Genomic DNA, 21,331 nt, shown 5'->3' on the forward strand with positions numbered 1-21,331 from the left:
ATTATAAAACTAACAAATATATGTTGTCTGTAAAGAATAAAGTAACCTTTGAAATCTTATCTTAGGGTTCTACAAATGCGTAGAAAAACTTTCTGAGCCATGTATGAAAAGATGGATCTCAGACAGCTAATCCAGTTACAATACATCTGAGATCCATCTCAAACTAGCACAGGCAGAGCCCAGAGCAAAGTTGATTTCTGGGCAATGTCCTGTAGCAATTTCCTCAGTTCTAGACTTTTTCAGCTACATCCTATGATGTTTTAATTTTTTTTTTTACCCATTCAATTGAAAACAAACAATAATTTGGTTTGTCTTTGTCTCACACTTACTGCTGGGAAAATCTTACAGAGTTCAGAGATGCAACTTGATTTGCAAGAAGTACAAAGTTTTAAGCCTTTCTTAGCCTAAACCCTTTTACACAGTGGAGGCACAACAGGAGGGAGGCCACAACAGGATGCTTAAGCTTCACACTGGAAATGAGGCCCTTGACAATGGGACCCATCCTTAATGGAAAATAACAAGGACACCTGCTGGTTTCAGAGTTCTTGGCAACATGACTCTACCGCACTGAGGAGCTGGGTCCAAGCTAGGTGGACACAGAACAAAGGGAAGAGACTTGGCCTCCTTATGACTGTTTTCTTGGTTCCCTCACTGGAGAGTGAAACCTCCAATGGAAAAACACAAATAAAAGTCTACAAGGGACATACTTTCTCTCTGGCAGTGTCTTTGTCAAAGTCATGATCTGGCCTCTTATGGCTCCTAAGACTCCAACCACTTATTTTATTATTCTGACTGCACTGAATTATTTATTCTTTTTCTTCTGATTAAAGCTCTAGCCATATATGTTTAAAAAGTCATCAGTGAAGTTTTATGATTCAAGTTTTGAAATGAGGGTCAAGAGATGTGCATGACTGCACAGAGCCAACAATATCCCAGTCTTTCTGAAGTCACACAGATTTCATTTGGGCCATGTTGTACTTTCTTAAGAGAATAGCTGATCTCTGCCATAACTTTCTCAAACACAAGAAAGAGATGTTAAGAGCTTCCCTTTCCCTTTGCAAGATGACAGTCTTTATGAGGAACACATTGCCTTACCACACAGACTGCAAATGTGTTTTGGGAGGCTTAATTACTTATTGTAAAGTGTTTTGAGATTCCCAAAATGGATGATACTAGAAAGGTGTTGTGTGTTAAATGTAGTATTGATAGGAGCATCTTTCCACATTGAACCATTTGCTCTGATGGGAAAGTTACATAAAAAAGGCAGCTAATATTGCAAATGTTTTCCCTGTTTCTTCCAGCTCTGTATTTAAAGGTTCAGCTGTGTGCGTGTATCATTTATCTGACATCCAGACAGTGTTCAATGGTCCGTTTGCACACAAGGAGGGACCTAACCACCAGCTGATTCCGTATCAGGGCCGGATTCCATACCCACGACCTGGCACAGTAAGTGCAAAACATATTTAATCAAGTCAGCCTTGGCAATTAATTGTCCTTGTTTAATGTAACAAAAAATATCAGCAAGTCGGTGCTGAAGCACAGCCTGTACACTCCAACTCAAGTCAGTATTTGAGAATTTCCCAACTATTATTAATATTATTATTATAAAATAACTTCCTTTTTGTTCAGAAGTAAGTTATTTGATGAGATGCCTTTTCGTTAAAATGAAACTGAAGTGACAAAGAGAGACAGAGACAAAGTGCCCAGGGATTATTAAAGGAAACCAGTTCAAAGATGGCTTTTTTGTTTTGTTTTGTTTTTTAATTTCTGTTCATCTTTTTGGCTTACTGCTTGAATTCTGTATTCGTGATCCAGGTCCCATACAAATTTCTGTCTCCTAAACTTGTGAATCTTGCCCAGTTCTCAAGAGTTCCATCATGTCAGTGGAATGCTGGGTAGTTTTGGTGAGCAGCCATGGTTACCAGGAGAGAAGTACTCTTTCAGCAGATTAGGATCTATCCCCATGAAGGCTATTGAGACAGAAGTCTTGAGAAGTACTATGCATTGGACAGGAAACCATGATGACCTGGTCGTGGCAACCTGTGTTGCTAAGCAGATGGGCTGCTTCCTTTTGCACCAGTTGAAGGTTTTGCAGGGCTTCCTTCCAAAATGTGACAATTTGCAATAAGTATCCCAAAGACTCTAAATCAGTGACTCAACCAGGATGCTCTGGCACCCTGGGGTGCCTTTAGATTCTTTCAAGGGTGCTGAAGGGTGCCACATAATAGTAGCACCGTTAGGGTGATTCACAGACATGATTTACAAGATAAAACCAGAGATTTCAGTACTATCACAAATATTCTGAGTTGTTGTGGTCTAACTTACAATAGAAAAAATGCTCTATTATACTTTATAGTTAAAAAAAATATAGCAAAAACTAAGAGCAACATTTCCCAAAAGGTGCCATTAGCCAACGAGGGGTGTCTTCAATCTAAAAAAGGTTGAAAACCACCATCCTAAATGTATGGATCATTGTGGCCAGCCCTGTCTCAAATCTTGTAAGAGTGGTCTGTAAAGATTTTTCATAAAAATTGGAGTGTGCCTTTTTGTTGTTGTTCCTTTGTGATGTAAAGATAAGGCCTGACTTTAAAATAACAATGGTTTTCTTAATTTTAGAAATGTTAAAAAAGGTCAAATCTTTGATCCCTGGTTTTAATGGAGAATCTATGGAAGTTTTCTGAGATGTATATGCATAACCCTGGCATCTGAACAGAAGGGACAATGGAGGGACATTTCTAAGAGAGTCTCTTTCTAAGCTGTTTGTTAGTCATGTTAGTTAAATAAGTGTCCACAAAAGTTTTAAACCATCTGAGTAAAAATCCCTGCCCTTCTCAGGGTTCTTATTTAATCTCCTGACTCTTGTCATCATTTCACTAATCCCGCAGTCATTGCGAAATTCTTCATGCTAAACAAGGACTGAACTTCTAATATAAAAATAAGCAGACCACCCTTTCATTTTTGCTGTGCTCTTTTTTTTTAACTTTGACAATTTTTTCACATACTTTCTATGCATCACAAGGGAGCAAAAGGTGCACAAAGCCTTCCCATCACCTTTTTTAAATTAAAAAAAAAATCCAGGTCCATATAAAACCTGTTAATCTTATAACAGCATAGCATCCTTGCACTTCCTGTTTTGTTCTGCTGATTTATTTTCTCACCCTGTCTCATTGTTCCCCCATGTCTTGAGCAGCCTGCAGTCAGTTGCAGAGCTCTTCATGGGTTGCAAATCAGACAGACTCCCATACCTTGACAGGTGACTTCCCATAGGGATGAACCTTATGGCCCCTCCATAGACTATGTACTATGGGATAAATGCTCATGTTTATTTATTTACTTATTTATTTAAATATTTATTTATTAGGTTTCTATGGTTCCAGAAAAAGGCTCTGGGTGGCTTACAATAAGACAAAATTACTTATAAAAACATAATAAAATATTAAAATATCAAAAGAACCCCCCCCATAACCTAGCATTCAAAATAATCCACTCCACCCCCTCTCCAATTTCCTCTTGCCTCTAACCTAAGAGAACATCACCTGTGCTCAAGCCAGCAATGCTTCTCAACCCCTACTCACTACCAAGAAAGATAAATATTTTCTTACCATATTTCCTCCCATCCCTACCCAGTCCCACTCTTGTTCCTTATACACAGGGGAGTCCCTTAATGTCCCTTCCAAGGGACATTATTTTCCTCTGTCACAGGCATATATGGTTGTCCCCCAAACGTATTCATTCTCCTCTTCCCCACCTAAAAAACATGTTTCTGCCCTATCCTAAATCTGTTCATAACTCCCAAAGCATTTGTTAGTATTATAATATTTGTAGTGTTGTGAAAATTCTAGTTTTGAGAGATTAGCACCCTAGCAATACTTCACTATTTCTAAATTGACAAATGAAACTGTTTTAGCAACACATGCCATCATTTGGTTAGGGGAAAAAAACTTAGAAATGAAGCACATGAGTAATAATAAAGATGGCAATGAACAGAAATGGATAAGCCAATGGAAACAGGGCATGCAAAGGGTAAGAGTCCCAAGCACAAATGAAATATGTTTCTTTATAGTTCAGTTTCTTATGTTTTTTTGGCTTTAAGATTTGGTACTCTCATCTCCCCAAATCTCTTCAGAATGTATTAATAAATTCCTTATGTTTTGCTGAGGTCTAATGGAAGCATTCCTGTTTGTTCTTAATTCAGACAGCCTTAATCTCCTGACTTCACTGTTGCTTTAAGTTTAACCTTTACAAAAAATATAAAACAAACATCTCATTTAGCAAGGAAGTTTCATGTTCTTGTGACTAGTCATGTTTCATTGTCTCTTGCTGCTTCAGTGCATTGTATCTGTATGTGTTTTTTCAACTGCTGCCATGTTATTCTTGGTTCACCTTACTGAAGCTTATAAGGGATTCCAAAAGGATCTTAACACTCTAGGGGACCTGACAGTACAAAAGAAGGAAAAAATTAATTTATCCTTTTGTTTAACACAGTGGCAAAAGTTGTCTGCACTTCTCAGAAAAATGGTAAGCTTTCAGTTTGAAGGACAGGTACTTCAGAAATCTAGAATAGGGGTTGCAGACCTAAGGCCTGTGGGCAAGATTCAGCCCATGAAAAGATCTGCTCCATCCCAAGAAGGTCCAGTCTGACACTGGAGCAATGGCGCAGATCTATGCCATGCTGCCTACTTGCTCCATGTGCTTCCCCTAATGAGCCTGCTTCTCTATTGTGTCTTCAATTACCCTACTAGCAAAGGGGATGGGGATGAGTGGCAAGGGCAAATACAGACAGGTGGCCACTCCAAGCAGTGGAGTATGACAGGGTGCTGTCTCACGGCCAGTCAAACCATTGGCCCACCCACTTATCTAGGGCAGTTCTCCCACCTGCCTTGCCTGCTATGCCCTTGAGGCTGCCCATTTACTGCCCGATGCCAAGGGTGTAATACGCAGTTCTAAACCTCCCCTTATACCATGTCCCATGCGTCGCAGATGGCTTCATTATGTGGATCTGGCCCCACAATAGACCTCATTCTATGCCTGCCTGGCATTTGGACCCCATCTGCATGCCTCTTCTTCAGGTGGTCTAATCTCTGCCCTCATACTGGGCTGCCAAACTTCCTAAGCCCTTTTTTCCTCATGGCTGTGGCCCCCTCCAGGACTTTTGGCTTCACTACCCCAGCCTCCCCAGTTGGGACCCCCAACCTCTAGCCTTGGCCATTCCTCATTGTGGGTGCTCTGGCCCTTCAACCCATCTGGTCCTGGTCCCAGCATGGGCCAGCAAGGTTATTCCAAGTAGGTACTGAGCTACTTGCCCTCACATTCCCATATGGGTCTGCCTTCTAGGGCACATCCTAACACATCTCACTCTACTCAGGCCAGCCTATGTGCAGTCCTTCAGGCCCTCCCATGCAGACTCTACGCAGCCCAGTCAATCACTCTAACATGCTCCCTCACTGGGGGCTATACTGGAGTAGTAGTCCCCCTCACTGGGACTACTACAGCACCCTCACTGGGGCTCTCAGGCCTTACGCCCCTTGGGCCTCAGGTCTGATGATGCCTGGGACTCCTTGCCTGTCCCCTCTATGGGGTAACCCACCAGGTCACGAGGACTGAGGCTATATGGAGCACCATACTCACCTTTCACTAGTGAAGGACTGATGTGGCATTTCCTGGGGATCACCCTGCCACAGGCAGCCCTGCCACACTATCCTACCCTAGCAGAGTGTAGTGTTAGGTCATTCCCCAGGACCAGGAACCTCCTCCATAGTTCGTACCCTGAACCTCCAGCTGTTTTGGGAGCAGCAGCTCTGGCTGGGCAATGTTCTTCCCAAAGCTCCCTGCAGCAACTGCCAGCTCAGCTCTGAGGGCCTGGATTTATATTGTGGCTTCTCAGCCCTATCCACTAATCCAGGAGCCCTCCCACAGTCATGTGACTGCCTCATTAGGCTGCATCACATCTGCTGGCTGCTCCACAGCCTGCTTAAGTCTCTTAAAGTGGCAGGAGCCAAAGGTTTCCTGCCACATGGAGACTTGCGTCCTGTGGTCGGGGCCAGGTCACAAAGGGTAGTCCATACTGGTGAAGGTTGCTGACCCCTTATTCTTACGGATCTTCTAGAACACCTTAGCAAAAATTGAGTTCAGTGTGAAATTATGGCTGAAAAACAATGCCAATGAGATGGTTTGGTACATAAATAGAAATATTTTTTTTTAACAAAGCTTGATATAAGGAATATTTAGTTAGAGTTCAAGACTGGAACCAAAACACCAAATGAAACAGAGAATTGGATCTAAGTCTCCTGACTGGAACTCATGCTAAATTTTATTTTCCTAAGATCACATTCAAATCCTTAAATGGCCTGTTTTTCTAGACCATTTCAGATAAGGCCAAAGTTTCATAAAAACAACTCTCCAAATCACCCCATAGTGTATGTTCTGCCTATTTTTTTTGCATGATTGCTGCCAATATCTATGAAAAGAAATCATTTGGAGAATTCTGAAGACATTATTAGAGTTCACATTCTTCTCCCCAAAAGTCTTGTTTGCAAAGTCTTTACAAATAAGTGTGTCATTGACCTCCAGTTGTCAAGCTATGGGTCTAGCCAGCCCTTCACTGTTCTGCATATTCCAGTCCAATCCAAATCAGAACAAGGATTTCATCCAACTTGCCTCTATACTCATATAATTGAAAGCTGCTTTATGGCTATGATGTCCTGATTTCCCAGTGCTTCTTTAGAAAACACTCAGCTGCACCCAAGTCCCTTAAGAAATATCTTCTGAGATAAGATTTCTACATCTTGGCTGTGCTTTTTTTTAACTGTCTGAAGGTTCCCTCCCTCCCTCTTGCATGATTAGGGTGTAATTATGTTTCTTATTGATACCAATGTATTTATACAGCACTTTAAAAAAGAAAGCAGTTTGCAATGAACTGATTCAATGCATATTCAGATGCATAATTTGGGGCATTCAAACTTGAAAACTATGAATAAAAGTTTCTTATGGCTAGAAAAAGGCAGTAAAAAAGCCCAAGCCTAAATCGATTCATTCTTTGCAGGATAGTCTAATTTGGAGGTGGATAAACATTACCTTTTCATTCCATAAATGCAGGGACATGCCTGCAGTGGCTCAGGCTAGAAGCTGTGGGGTGCTAGAGCAGCCCTCCCTTCATTTCCACAATCCTAAGCTGAGGGAGGCATGGAGAGGCCCTGGCAGGACACTCGCTGCTTATTCTGCCCCCTCCCTTCCTCCTGACCAGCCCAGCAGGGAATATTTATCACCCCAAACTCAGTGTGCATCAAGCCATTAAGAAAACAAAGCTTCTCTCCATTAACTAATGGACCTCTTCTTAAACAGCTTTTCCAAACAAGGACATGAAACTACCTGTTGATTAGTTCCAAAAAGCCTGTCTACCCCACAGCATGGACTGTAGCCAGCATGTGGTCTGCTAGCTAATGCTGAGGTGTCTGCATAAGGCAGAGGGGATGGGGGAATAATGCCTAATTAGCAGGGAGAAGCCAGGCAGATGCTCTGTGCCTGCAAGTCTCTGCTAGAGCTGCAGCCAGGGAGCACAGGGGTGGGGCCATCCCTGCTGTGGATCAGAGAGCCCCACCCAGCCCAGGGAGCATGCTGGGATGCTGGGGGAGTCTGATATATCTTAAACCAGCAAGGGGTCTGGGACAGGCATTGCATAAACTGGTTTGAACCAAATCAGTTAAGTTTGGTACTACATTCAACTAGGTTTATCTCAAACCAGTTTCAGCCATTTTCAAGCTGGTTTATGTACACTGAACATCTGTTCTGTTACAGGTATACACCAGTTTCCGATCACTTAAACCAGTTTATCTGTAATGCCTGTCCCTAGCTCAGCGGTCAGGTGTTTCTTTCTTATGGAACATCAGTTACTGACCTTTACCAGAAGGCCAGCCTGCATGGGGAAAGCTGTCAGATGCAGCATAGCAACAGCTATGTTCTACCTGTGTAAAAAGTAATTTGCATTAAACATTTCAATGTAAAGGAACATATATTGCACAAAGGCTCCAGCACAGCAAAGTAATAAATTTACTTGGCTACATCTAGTCTCTGCAGTCTTTTGCTGTTTGCTATGATGTGATGATAGTGTGATAACTCTTTCATGAGCTAAAATTACTGGTGAAGAAGTGTTTATGACATAATTGGTAGTCTCCAACTAAATCCAAGGATGTCTAAGGTTGTTCCCATTTTTCAGATTGTCTGGAAACAGTCTTTTCTACCTACAGCAAGTTGGAGAATATACAGCAAATCAAATTTTTCTTCCCCTACTTATTTCATCTCTAATTTATGGCATATCCACCTGTGCAGTATGTTCTGTGCATATTGTGACTGAACCATCTCTTGGGTGGGGAATTACAGAAAGAAAGTTCAGAAACACTGACTTAGAGGATAGGGAATCTGAAGACAGGAAAGAGGGTGATTTATCTAAAGCTGGGGTGCAAGAATGGTGTGACTTTGATCTAAGAGGCAGGTAGAAATGGAGCTGGAGCTCTGACCTTGATTTGGGAGTGTTACTTAGAACTAGAGAGCTCTTTCTTGGCCCACCAACAGCCTGTAGTCAAACTTGTTTACTCCTGTATAAAAATCTCTGCAGCTACCAGCTGTGGATTTCATGGAGGGTCATACAAGTTGGCTCCACAGAGAGAAGGATTCAGTAGGATTCAGTAGGACTGGCAAGAAAACAAGAATTCTTTTTTCTGGGAAAGGATGAGGTTTCCCCAGTTGATTTCATTTCTTATCCTAATGGGACTGAAGCCTTGGAAAATGTTTCATGAAAAATGAAAAAGAACAGAATCGTCAATCAGTGGTTGGGATATGGAAGGCCCAGATTCCAGCCTCAACTTTGTGTGATTCAGAAGTGAGACTTTACAGGCAAACTCTAAACCATGCTCCAAGAGATTCTGTAAATACCAGCGGGCTGAAAACTGATAAAGCAAGCAATTTGCAGTCCCCCAGCATCCCAGGCTGTACTACTCCCGGCCCTCCACCACCCAGGGATATCCTGGCACCTAGTCACACCCCTGCTTACAGCACAGTGACAAGTCAGACAAGATATTAACTCTTGATATGTGACCGCTTGAAGCGTGTTCTGACTTTAGCACCATTTAACGTTGCACAGATTTAGCATGGTCTATGTGTAACATGTAACTTCATCCTAAAGATCCTTCCCTTTGACACCTGAATGTCTGAGCACACACACACAAAAATCAGTTTCCCTGATACATCATTTTCTTTTTATACATAAGAACTGTATTTTTTGTTTGCTTGCTTTTTACTAAGTCCTGGAAATAACTAGGGGAAAGGTCTATGAGGTCCAGAAAAGGGAGAAAACAGTGCTTTGGAGTAGCCAGGAAAAAGTGAGTTAACCTGGTGTAATGGGGTTGCATTGTCTTCTGCTTAGCCCTCTATATTGGGCCTGATTTCTCCTCACTATGTCTTTCTTCTTCCCATTTCAACGTAGGGTACACTTGTGTATTCTAAGGCTGGAGTAGCTGCCTTACGAGAACCCAATGGGACAGATAGATCTTCTGATCAGTCACAAGTATGGTTGCTTGCCAAATACAGAATAATATATAGCTATGAGTGGGTGACAAACTGGGAACTCCCCAACCAGCCACAGTGCTAGCCTTCCACATGTCTCTGGGCATGCCACCCACCATTCTCGACTGCGACACCGTGCTATTAAATGATTAGGGTCTTAATTAGGCAGAAGGCTGCCCATTGAATGCCCTATTCTCCCGGGCCTATGTATGCAGCTCCAACCACCCCTGTACTGCACCCCAAGCATCACAGATGTTCCTAACAGCTGTACTCTCCTCCGGCCTGAGTCCGGGCCCAGCTCAGTACAGTGTTAAGCCTCTTGTGTTCTGCCCTATTATGGGCTGCACTCACACTGTTTCCCTCTCACTGAGGCCTCTCTTACTCCACCTCTTCTCACACAGTCTCTTCTATACTGCCCCTTGTGGGACCACACCGGAGGGTCCTTGGCTTTGTTTCCCTACACCCCCTGACCAGCAAGTCTTTTGGACACCTCCCACTGCTAGTAATCTGAGTGAGCACTGGGCAGTTTGCAGAACACTGGTCTCACTCTACCTCTGGTCTCTCACCATGTCACTCACCCAACTGCCCTCCATCAGGGGCTCCTGACTCACCCTATTGTTTACTTGCAGCTTTTCCTCAGCCTTCCCACCCAATCGGTTTCCAGCCCACCAATGGCCTTAGGTGCCCGAAGGCTTACCTGGACCTAACTAGGCCCCCATGTTAGCAGGACCTACCCTCAAGCCCCCTGCTCACTGGGGCCTACTTCACACCCCTTTCTCACAGGGTCTCATCTCAGGCCCCTGTGTCGCACAGCCTCACTACTACCACTCTCTAGTCACCCCTCTCTCCAGGGCCTCCCAACTGCATTTGGTGCCCCTCTGCACCCCATTTTGCACCCCCACCTCCACTGAGGCAAATACTTTGCCCCCCACACTGAGGTTTGGGGCGAAAGACCCCCCACAGGCTCAGGTGCCACTCGTCAGCATGCCTGGCCCACAATTCTCAGTCTCCGGGGTCTTGTACCCCACACGGGCTCAGGTGGCCACAGCCATGTCTCGCCCTCTACTGCCTCTGATGTTAAATAACACACCTGAAGGCAGAGGCTGAAGTTAAGGTGCCCCTTTTTGCCTTTCACTGATGAGGTAACTGGCCTGGCATTTCCTGGAGGTTCCCATGCCACTATGAGCCCCATCAGGGCACCCTTCACTGGCAGGGTGCCCAGGATCAGAAGCCTTCTAGCCATCCCCATAAACTTCTGCCCTTAACTCCTAGTTGTAGCACTATCAGCAGCTCCACTGGGAGATATTCTTTCCTCAGCATCAGGTAGCAAACCTGCTGCCTCCCACTTTGCTGGCCTGGATCTAAAATGGCTGCTCATCAGAGCAGGGGCAACACCTGCTACCAGCTCCTAAAGTGGCAGACACCCGATGTGTTCTGCCACCTACCTTCTTCCTTAAACTGGTTCTTGGGGGAAGTTTTTCCCTGCTGCTCTGCAAGCAAGCTCTCACAGAGCTCGTTACTGCTCCTGAGTGGTGAGCACTCCACTGGTGCTCCACCACACACCTCCCCCACTAAACAAATGATACTTGGGGTATCTCCCAGCTGCCTTCCCTGCTGGCTCTTCTCCAGCCCACTGCAGTCCAAGTCACATGGCGAGCACCCCAACTGTGCTCTGTCACACCGTGGGACTCTATTATTCCTGACTGCGATATATGTGGGGAAGTATCGAAAGGAACTTGCTTTCCAACTGGTAAAAGATCTTCCTTTTCTACCCTAAGATATAGTTTATTTGAAATACGTTGCCTGCCTCTGGGACTTTCTCATCTTCTCACAATCTAAGGGATGACTCTGCAAGGCAGGAAGCTCTGCTGTCGCTCTATGGCACCTGCTTAAAGTGTGGCTTGGCATTTGAATGAGCACTTTTGCTTTTAGATGCTAGACAGCTCAGATTATAGACACATGCACAAGTTACTGAGAGGAAAGTTGGGGTTTCAACTTGTACAGCATTGCCTAATGCCAGGTCATGCACACTGCTTTGGCATAGTAACCTGGACTGTTACTGCAGAGTAGGGGATACAATAAAGTCACACCTTATTTTGCCTCATGGCAACATGCTTATGTGCCCAAACTTTAAGAATTAAGCTAGATGCAATGAGCAAAAGTCTCCAGAGCTAGACAGTATTATGTTTGTCCCAGGACCTTCATAAATAAATGACTCCAAACACAAGTATGGGGAAGAGCAAGTTCACAATGGTTCTCAGACAGTTTCAGGATGGGACCCTGAATCTACTCTCCCAAACCTACCAGCATTTTTAGTAGCTCTGTTTGTACATGGATTCTACAGTCATACACCCTCAACTGTGTCTTTATTTCAGCATTAGCGTGGACTCTAAATTGGGTGACTAGCGCTTCTAATCTGACCCACCCAGTCCCATCCTGTTCATATACAAAATTCTCTCACTTAGGTCTGGTATTGCTTTAAGCCTAGTAAAGCTGTTTGGCTGAGGTTACAAGCTAGAGTATGACTGCCAGTTTCTCTAGAGTGCGAACTTGCCCTCTTTGCCATAAAGGTGCCAGTTAAATCACTTAAGTGTTGAATGTTGATACCATGTCTCCATGGCCTTTTCATAATTCCCCATTTCTACTCAGAATAGACATGTTCTCTCATAGTTCACCAGCAGTCACAGAGAGCAGAATCCTATTTCACGTTACATAACCAAATGGCAGTCATCGATCCCAGTCTATATGCAGTGCGGACACGCTAAGCTGGTGTACCTTGTATTTAATATTAATTGGATAAATTGGGTGGAGGGCAGTGAGGAAGTTTCTGCCCCACCAGGAAAATGGGTCTGAACAGGGAGCCAGGGACTTCTATTACTTTAAGGAAAATTTGTAGTAAGCAGCTGAGCAGGAACTACCTGCACTATGGCCACCCTTGGGGCCCAGTACTGTTACAGGGTCCCAGCTACGACCTAAGGCTGTCACCCTTCTAGAGAAGTATCTGTCTCACTGAACCATGTTTTATTTTTCATGGCCCCACTTATTTCTCTCTCCTAGCTGCCCATGGGACCATCTCCAAGTAGGGTTACAACTCTGTTTGAATCTATTCCAGGAGGTTTCATAACAAGATGTAATGACGTTAATGACTGATCTACTGTACTGTAATCAGGAAAGCAAATGTACATTATTATTACATTTTAAAAACCCATTGGACTACTGTATAAATTGGATTCAACATTTAATATTTATTTTAATGAATGTCCGATCATTTAACTCCTGGGTGACTCTCAGCTCTCTCCTGGAGATTATATCTAATTCCTGGAGACTCCAGGGCAATCCTGCAGGGTTGGCAACCCTAGCTCCAAGAGGAGGGCTGCAGAGCAACTTGGTAGTGCCTAACCTGCAGTAGCTCAAGCACTGTGTTGTAAAGTCAAAGGGATGTAGATTCAAATTCATGCTGGGTGAGGGGGGCCCTAAAACCTGGGTATCTCATTTCCTGGGTGAATGTCTTAATTACTACATGGGTGGGCCCCACTCTATGTATATTGCATGGTTAGCTCAGACTCACAACATTTTATGCTATCCGTCTCTGGTTTAATTAGTCTATAAGATTCATAGATGCTAGGGTCAGAAGGGACTTCAGTAGAACATCGAGTCTGACCCCCTGCCCTGGGCAGGAAAAAGTGCTAGGGTTAAGAGCATGTCTACATTTCTTGTAAAGACCCCCAAGATAGGGGAAAAAAACCACTTCCCTTGGAAGCCCATTCCAGATTCTGGCAACCCTTACTGTAAACAAGTTCTTCCCAGTGTCTAACTTAAATCTGATCTCCAATAAGGTGCAAATCTAGCCTGCCTACCCTTCCTGGGTTTTTGCTGAGTACAGTTTTGTGACCTATATTCACCTTGGGCAGGCTCTTGTGTAGCTGCGTACTACTGTGCATGCTTATCTGTCCATGCTGCACATAAAGTAGTATTATAAACGATGCGTAAGGGCCAACAATGGCAGTCACAGAACTGAGTTACTGCCATTTGGGTACATAAAATGAAGTAGGATTTTTCCCTGAGTGACTTGGCAAATCGCTGCACTGAGAACCTTTGCATATGGGCCTAGAAGCTCTGGCAAAACAAATGAATGTGCATGGCAGTAGTGAGGACCTTGAACCTGTGTACTAAATTCTGTGTTCTGATTACCCTCCAGTGAAGTTATACCATCAGAGTACAAGAAATGAGATTGTATAAGACCAGCGTAGAGTCTGAAGAGATCTGGAAAGTTGCTTTGTATCATCTCCTTTCCTTGTGCTTTTGCACTGGATTTGTCCAAATGCAGGCACATACACCCTGCATGATAGAGCGTGCAGACAGCCTATTCCACATAGGTTTCTGCAATTAGACATCCAACTCAATATTTTGGCCTATGTATTTGTACTAATCAGGGAAAGTTCTTTGTATCTTTCCCATGTCAATCACTTACATTCTTTGCAATAAGAAGTACAAGGAACACAAGATTAGGCCCAAACAATATGGATCTTTGCCATCAGCCCAGATTTAACAACACACAAATGTTTGCATTTGTTTTGTATCAATTAAGGGCAGTTTGTAGACAAAACTATTCCAGTAGAGCTCTTTGTTATTTCAATATAATCATTTTCAGATGGAGAATGAAGTGTGGCTTCAAAAGCTTGATTCGGTTGCTTCAGTCAGTGTTTGTAAACAGTTTGATGATGAAAAGCTGTTGATAGCCTAAAGTACTGTTAAGTAGTATTATGAATAATACTTTTCTTCACAGTGTCCAGGAGGAGCATTCACACCGAACATCCGGACAACCAAGGAGTTCCCAGATGATGTTGTGACCTTTATCCGGAATCATCCCTTGATGTTTAATCCCATTTATCCTATACATAAGAGGCCATTAATCATTCGGACAGGAACAAATTATAAGTATACAAAGATTGCCGTGGATCGAGTCAGTGCAGCTGATGGGAGATACCATGTATTGTTTCTTGGAACGGGTAAGCCATACCTGACATCAGACATGATTTATTGCAGAAATGTTCCTGTACTGCATTATATAGTACAATGCAGAGAAAATATGCAAATGATTATTTATTTTTAAAAGGGCAATGTATTGACGTGTGTTATCAGAGACAGATGCTGACATTGACATATGAACTCTGAGCTAGATTCTGATACTCTTACTGAGTAACATCCTATTGCAAGAATAAGAGTGATTCTGGTACCTTAAGTCCCTCAAGTTACAGCCTAAGTGAGGGAGAATACTACAATCCATCTTTGTATTATCATTCGCTCATATCATTATCACCTGGCAGGATTAATATTTGTTAATGTCTCTCATGTAAGCTTCCAGAAAAGAGATTGGTATCATAGCTAAGAAGTTACAGGATGAGAATAATGCTTCAGTGGACACAACTACACGAGATACTGACTGCACAGTAGCTCATTACCACTGCACAGTAGCTCACTACTACTGAACACTAATGTCATGTGGCATAAAACATGATGCTATGCTACTGCACGGTAGTAGTGAGCTTCTGCACAGTCAGCATCACCAGAAAGCCTTTTGGGGATACTACTGTGCAGTAACACCAGTTATTGCATGGTCATTTAGTACTTATGTATGCAAGTATCAAAAGACTGCACAGTAATAAGTGCACAGTCAGTGTCTCATGTAGATGTAGCCAGTATGAAGTAAAAAGATACAAAGTAATTGTAGCAATAGGGGAGGGAAAGAAATTATTATAGGTCCAAGCTCCACCACGTAGTACACTTATTTCTTTAACCGGTTCATTTAAAAATATTTTCTTTATAATTGAAAGGTGTTTGTACACGCCATACTTTTTGCCTTTTCTTGCACTGCAATGACATGACTGTTTGCACGAGCATGTTTTCCAAACAGTTTAAAAGTCTTTCCAATGCATTAAAGTAAAACTCCTCTGATGTAATTTACTTGGCTCACCATGAATTAAAGCATTGTGTCCATGGATGTGTTGCATGCAAACACAAAAGCTGGGGTACATGGAGCGTCCCACTGGAGTGTGGGGGGCTCTCCAGTATCTTCAGCAGCAGACCTGGAAGTAGACCAGAAGCACTTCTGGTCCACTTCCAGGAGTATGGGGGTCCCGCCCCTGCACCCCCCCCGCCTCAGCAACTGATGCCTCCTGTGTCTGGGGGGGCACCCAATGTCCCCCCACTGCCAACCACTGAGCTGGGGCGGGGGGGCGCACACTCCCCAACAGACCCAGAAGTGGACCAGAACTACTTCTGGTCCACTTCTGGGTTCGCTGCTGAGCATGTGAAGGCCCCCCACCCCCATGCTCCTGCGGGATGCTCCATCTGCCCCACCATCACATTCACAAGCCGCGCCGATACTTCATGGTACACAGAAAAAACATTTAAAGCTCTGTCTGCATCCAAATTGCTGATTCTCTGAATCACCATTGAATCTTCAGATTCAGATTTGGCTGAATCGAATCAGGGACAGTGATCTGAATCAATTAATCGAATCACTTTCCCTGATTCAGGCCAAATCCAAATCTGAATCGAATAAGGACCATTTGGCACACCCCTAAAAGGCACTCAAAGACATATAGTGAGCCTCTTTATCCACCAGATGTCACTGCAACTTTTTTTTCTTGTACTACTTCCCGGCTCCCTGCTCCCATAGCTATGTGGCAGGTCATGGGGTGGAGGGCCTTGGGCCGGGGGTGGGGGTGCAGGGCTGGACAATTTTGCTGTCCTGTGGCACCAGCTTGGGACAGGGCTTAATTCATTCAAAAACCTAGTGCATGCAAACACTGATGTGATGCTCCATAATAAACAAGTTTAAATTTTATAAACCTATTTAATTTAATGAGGATTAAACCCCATGGTGTGTACAGATGCCCAAAAGAACCAAAGTCTGTCTAGCTCCACTCATATGAATCTGAACTGGTTCAAATGAGGTTGGATCTACCCAGGATTAGACAAATAACTCCACTTGTGTAACATTTAAATAGATCTAATGATTTTCATCTAGACCTGGCAACTTTGAGAATAACGATCACATTTACTTTTCAAAATTACTGGGTTATGATTTATGCTGCATGATGACTGCATGAGACATTCCAGCAATGACAGGGAGACTGGCTGGAGTGGGTGACCTATGCTAGATTCCCCAAGTCCTTACCATCTAAAATTCTCATTGATTTAGGTAGGGTTGTATCGATGGAGGACTTGGGCCTCAGTAGGCTGTATCTCCAGCCTTAGTTTGTTTATTACCAGTGTTGTGTAACCTGTAGCTAAATAAGGTAGCCCCCTGAACAAAAGTTTGAACATCAGGCAGGACTTACACACATCGTATTTAATACTAAGGTTCTGGAAGCATCTAGCTGTGGAATTACTGTTTCTCCTGGCAAACTACTACTTTAGTCATGTGATCTCAGAAATAACCATGCTTGCATGAGACTCAGGAAGCTGAGGCTAAAAATCTTTCAAGTACACTATGCTTTCATGTTGTTGGGATTAAAAGAACCTCTCTTCACTTTCTTAAAGCAAGCTCCCCAACCACCAAAGGAAATCAGAGTACAGAAGGGCTCTGTTATTTTCCCATGGCAAACGTTTATCCATGGACTCTACTGATGATATTCTGATTCATTAGGGTGACATTCTGTCTTGCCAGTGTCTAGAAACATCAATATAAGATGGTTATGATAGACGATACATAAATCTTTAGATAATGAATTACATTAGGAATTTAGTCAGTTTCGGATCCGGACATTTTTATTTTTCATGACTGCCTGATGATAAGTTTAGTTTTTATATTTTCTTGATATCCTTTTTGTTTTCACTGTACTGATAAGGTCATCAGAAGCTATCAACCTCTACACTAAATGTAATTTACAGAAGTTACAGCAAGTGACTGTAAGTCTAAAAGACTCCAGATACAAATCTGGATATCTGTACCTGTCAGAGTTTAATCTGACACAATGGGTAACATGTTTTTCCTCTTCTACAGCAAAAACAAAGATGATGTGTGTGCTACTGTGCAAATCCCTGGAGCAGTGTTAGTTCATTCCATCCCTACTTCCAGCTAACATTGTTCTGCCACTACTGTGTCTCTATAAAAAAAAAAAAGTTTTTTTTTTCTCCCAACAAGCATTCTCTCTGCTTGCCAATTCACTGTCTTAAACCATGCAGATACCTTGGCAAGCAAGAACAGAGCTTTCAAATAAATATTTTAAAGTCAGTATAATTTTGTCTTGGTTTCACTGTTCAAAGATTCTGTATACATGTAAGTTTAAATGGAGAAAAAGCCTAGTAAAGATTCCCTAAGGAGACAAGGCAAACAAGTTCTGCAGCTAACATAGGCAGAGACAGATCCAATGGGGTGCAGTGGTGCAGTTTGAGTCTTGGCTCATCCAAAGCTTAATAACAACTGCCTGTTAGTGCCAACAGCATTTCTATTCAGGCAGCAGTGAGGTGGTCACTTGAATTCCTGGTTCATTGAAAGCTACCTGGTCCCTTCTAAACCCTTCATTGTACATTCCTGCTCGCTCTCTTTTTTAATGGTCTTAATGTCCACTAATAAAACTATCTTTCCTTCTGCCATTCTGCTGTCTCCTTGTGGGTCCTGGTAATGGAGCTCCTATTTCACAGACCTGCAAACCATTTTTAAGTGTAGCTAGATGTGTTAACTCAGGTGTAGAGATAACTTTCAGTGAAGCATTGGATGCACTATCAAGATACTCATGAAGGCTAGATTTGTTGTATGAACCTGAAAGAAAAGAGATGTACATTTTAATTTTAATGACTACAGGACTAATGAAGCAGCATCTTTAGATTATTTTTGCCTAATTTATGGTGTTTTTTGTTCTTAAACTGAACAACATAGCCTGAGGCTCTTGGCATATAATAGAACTTCTAGTTGCTTTTAAACTGGAAAAAAATATATATTGTGTTATATGTGATGATGCACCACACTATCTGCACCCCTCTTTTCAAAATCCTAGATGTGCCAATGAACACAGAGTACCTGTTATAGTAATTACAGAGTATAAAAATATCAACATTCCCTGTACTTATTAAAAGCTTTATATTTTCCTTCCACTACAAAACAGTGAATTTTTTGCATTTTAGCATTTTCATTTAGAAATCCCAATGTTTTCTAAAAATATTAAGCCAGGAGCAGGTAATTATTTCAAGTGGGGGGCCATCTACCAAGTTTTGGCAAGCTGTTGAGGTATATGGGGGGTAGGAGGTATGGATGGGTGAATATAGTTTCTTGGGAGCTGTGGGTGTGTGGGTATGTAGGGTGTGGGGGGGGTTTGTGGGGTGTGGATAGGCATGGGGGTGGGAGGTGTATATGGGGTAGGGGAGCACATGGGTGTGTGGGGAACGGGTGAGAGGGTGGAGATGAACAGTGACGGCAGCAGGCAGTAAAGCGGGGAAATGGCAGTAGGTGGTGGAGAAGTGGTAGTGAGTGGCCATGCAGGAGTTCAGTGACAGCTGGGCAGGAGCACAGGGCCCATGCTGGTGCACTGGGGCCAGTGCTGGCAGGGGCCTAAAGTGGGGCAGCAGGATCATGGGCCATGGGCCAGTAGGGGCTCTATGGAGCTGGGCTGTGCTGTCCCAGCAGGGAGAAGGGGAGCCATCCTTATTCCATACAACCGCTAACCGCTGCAAGCCTGGGCCCTGCACTCCTGCCATCCCATTCTGGGCTCCCACTACTGCTGGCCCTGGTGCACTGATGTGGGCCCTGCGTTTCCACCCAGCTGTCTCACTTCCACTCACTGCCACTTCCCCTCTGCCTGCTACCTCCATTTCCCCACTTTCCTACCTACCACCACTGCTGCTGCTCTCCACCCCCCTGCCTGCTGCCCTGGTACCACATGGTTCCTAGCAGCACCAGGACTGCAGGAGTCAACCTAGCCCTGAGGACTGGGGTGATTGCCCGCGGTCCTCCCCTGTCTCCCCCCATCCTCCTTATCTGAATTTCTGTCTCTGGCAGAGGGAGGCAGGAACAGCCCAATTGTCCCAGGCCAGAAGGCTCTGCTAGGCAAAGGCTTCCAGTTGGGGATGGAAGGGACTCAGGGTGCAGTGCGGGGTGGGTGGGCTTTACTGCTGTGGCTGCTGGGTCCTGCCGCTGGCTCCCCCTGCGTCCTACTGCCCCTGGTGTCTTGTCATCTTTGACAGGCAGCCAAAGGCAGATAAATATTAATTTTCTAAATTTTGTAGGGTACCCGTGGACTGGATAGAATGGCCTGATGGGCTTGATGTGGCCTGTGGTCCATATTTTGCCCACCCCTGTATTAAGTCTTATTAATGCCGTTGCCTATTTTTTCTAAATATTATATAAGTTAATGTCTACTCTAAGTCTTACCAGAATTAATGGAAATAGTCCCCCCAGACTGGCTTGTTGGATCAGGTTTCAAGGCTCAGTCAACTATTAAATATTAACAAATTACTCCATACAAAGCTGCATTAAAAATGCTGAGTAATTGAGGATATGCAATCTCATTGAATTGGTTGCTTAGATAACACAAAGGTTAAGTTACATCCTTGACCTCACAATAAGCCCATGGTTTATTCACAATGTTAACGTAGTCTACTTGGTTATATGTGTTATACACCTGATCTGATCTACCAGCAGAGGATCCATTATGAGACCATTTATTGCACAGGAACTTGGCACATTTATCTGTTTAGATATGTCAGGTCCAATTTGCTGCTCAGTCCCAAAGAGTGGGTGATAGAACTGAGGAATGAAAAAAGGCCTTTGCTAAAGCCATGTGATGGTGATTGTGATTGCGATTGCAGCAGTAGCAACAGCTGAAAGTTGGGCTGCCCCTGTGGGTAGAAGCCTCTTGGGGTCCTGCCACTTTGTTATACTGGTTCATGGTTGGTTGAAGACACATTGGTTTCTGTAGTCAAAGGGACACAAGGAAGTGGTACAACTGGCATTCACTCCTATGACCTACAACCTGAACAACCAGGTATGCATTTATAGGTGGATTAACTGGGGATGGCCTTCAGCACAGCAAGGAGAAGAGAGGCTTAACTCGCAACAAGCTCAAGATCCATAGCAGAACATCCTAGGTGCTATGCTATCAAAGCAACCATTGCTGTGATACACAATTTTTATAATTTCTATTACTCCATGGAAGCTTGGGGCATTTGCGGGGAACAGTTTGGGGGTGCAGTTTGATAGTCATCGTAAGATACTAATAGCTTCCCAGGCCCAGGCTTAAAATAAATAGATGCATCATAGGCTCAGTGTTTCTCAGATCTTATAAAAAAAAAAAAGAGATCAAGTTTCTGTCACTGTAAGAATTCTTTACCCTTTCCCTTTGCTCTGTACCTTCTGCTAGACTCAAGAGCATTCAACAAAGGTATTAACTGTCAAAGGAATTTCAGAGGGGAATTGCTTTTGTGCTGGTTCAATCTGGTGAATGCAAAACCACACTGTATGACTGAGGGTTTTTTGATAATTTCTCAGGAGCCTTGAGCCTGTTACCCCTAGCCATGGAGAATGGGACTTGACACCTGGTGACAATTACAGTCAGCCTCTCATGATGAACAACTGTTTCCAAACTGAGATGTTGCCAGCCATGTCTGTCACTGTCAGTGACCTGTCTTATGCCTCAGATGGGAGTGTTTTATGTCTTGCCAGATGCAGAACACACAAATGTTTAGCTTCCCCTCTCCTCTTCTGCAGCCTCTGTAATAAATCAGTTCCTGAATACAAGTGAAGAAAAACAGCAATATAGGGCTTTGTATA

The 21,331-nt window shown here is 43.5% G+C and overlaps 1 protein-coding gene across 1 annotated transcript in view; it reads left to right on the plus strand.

The window, feature by feature from the left end:
- Nucleotides 1-21,331, plus strand: part of SEMA3C (semaphorin 3C) — a 184,253-nt gene that overhangs the window by 131,855 nt on the left and 31,067 nt on the right. The window contains exons 11-12 of the mRNA XM_090041896.1: nucleotides 1,302-1,446; nucleotides 14,345-14,567. Of these exons, the coding sequence (XP_089898022.1) occupies nucleotides 1,302-1,446; nucleotides 14,345-14,567 (368 nt within the window). The remainder of the gene's footprint in view (nucleotides 1-1,301; nucleotides 1,447-14,344; nucleotides 14,568-21,331) is intronic.

Source organism: Crocodylus siamensis, chromosome 4, assembly GCF_052110815.1.
Source record: "Crocodylus siamensis isolate JL-2025a chromosome 4, ASM5211081v1, whole genome shotgun sequence".
NCBI lineage: Eukaryota > Metazoa > Chordata > Crocodylia > Crocodylidae > Crocodylus > Crocodylus siamensis.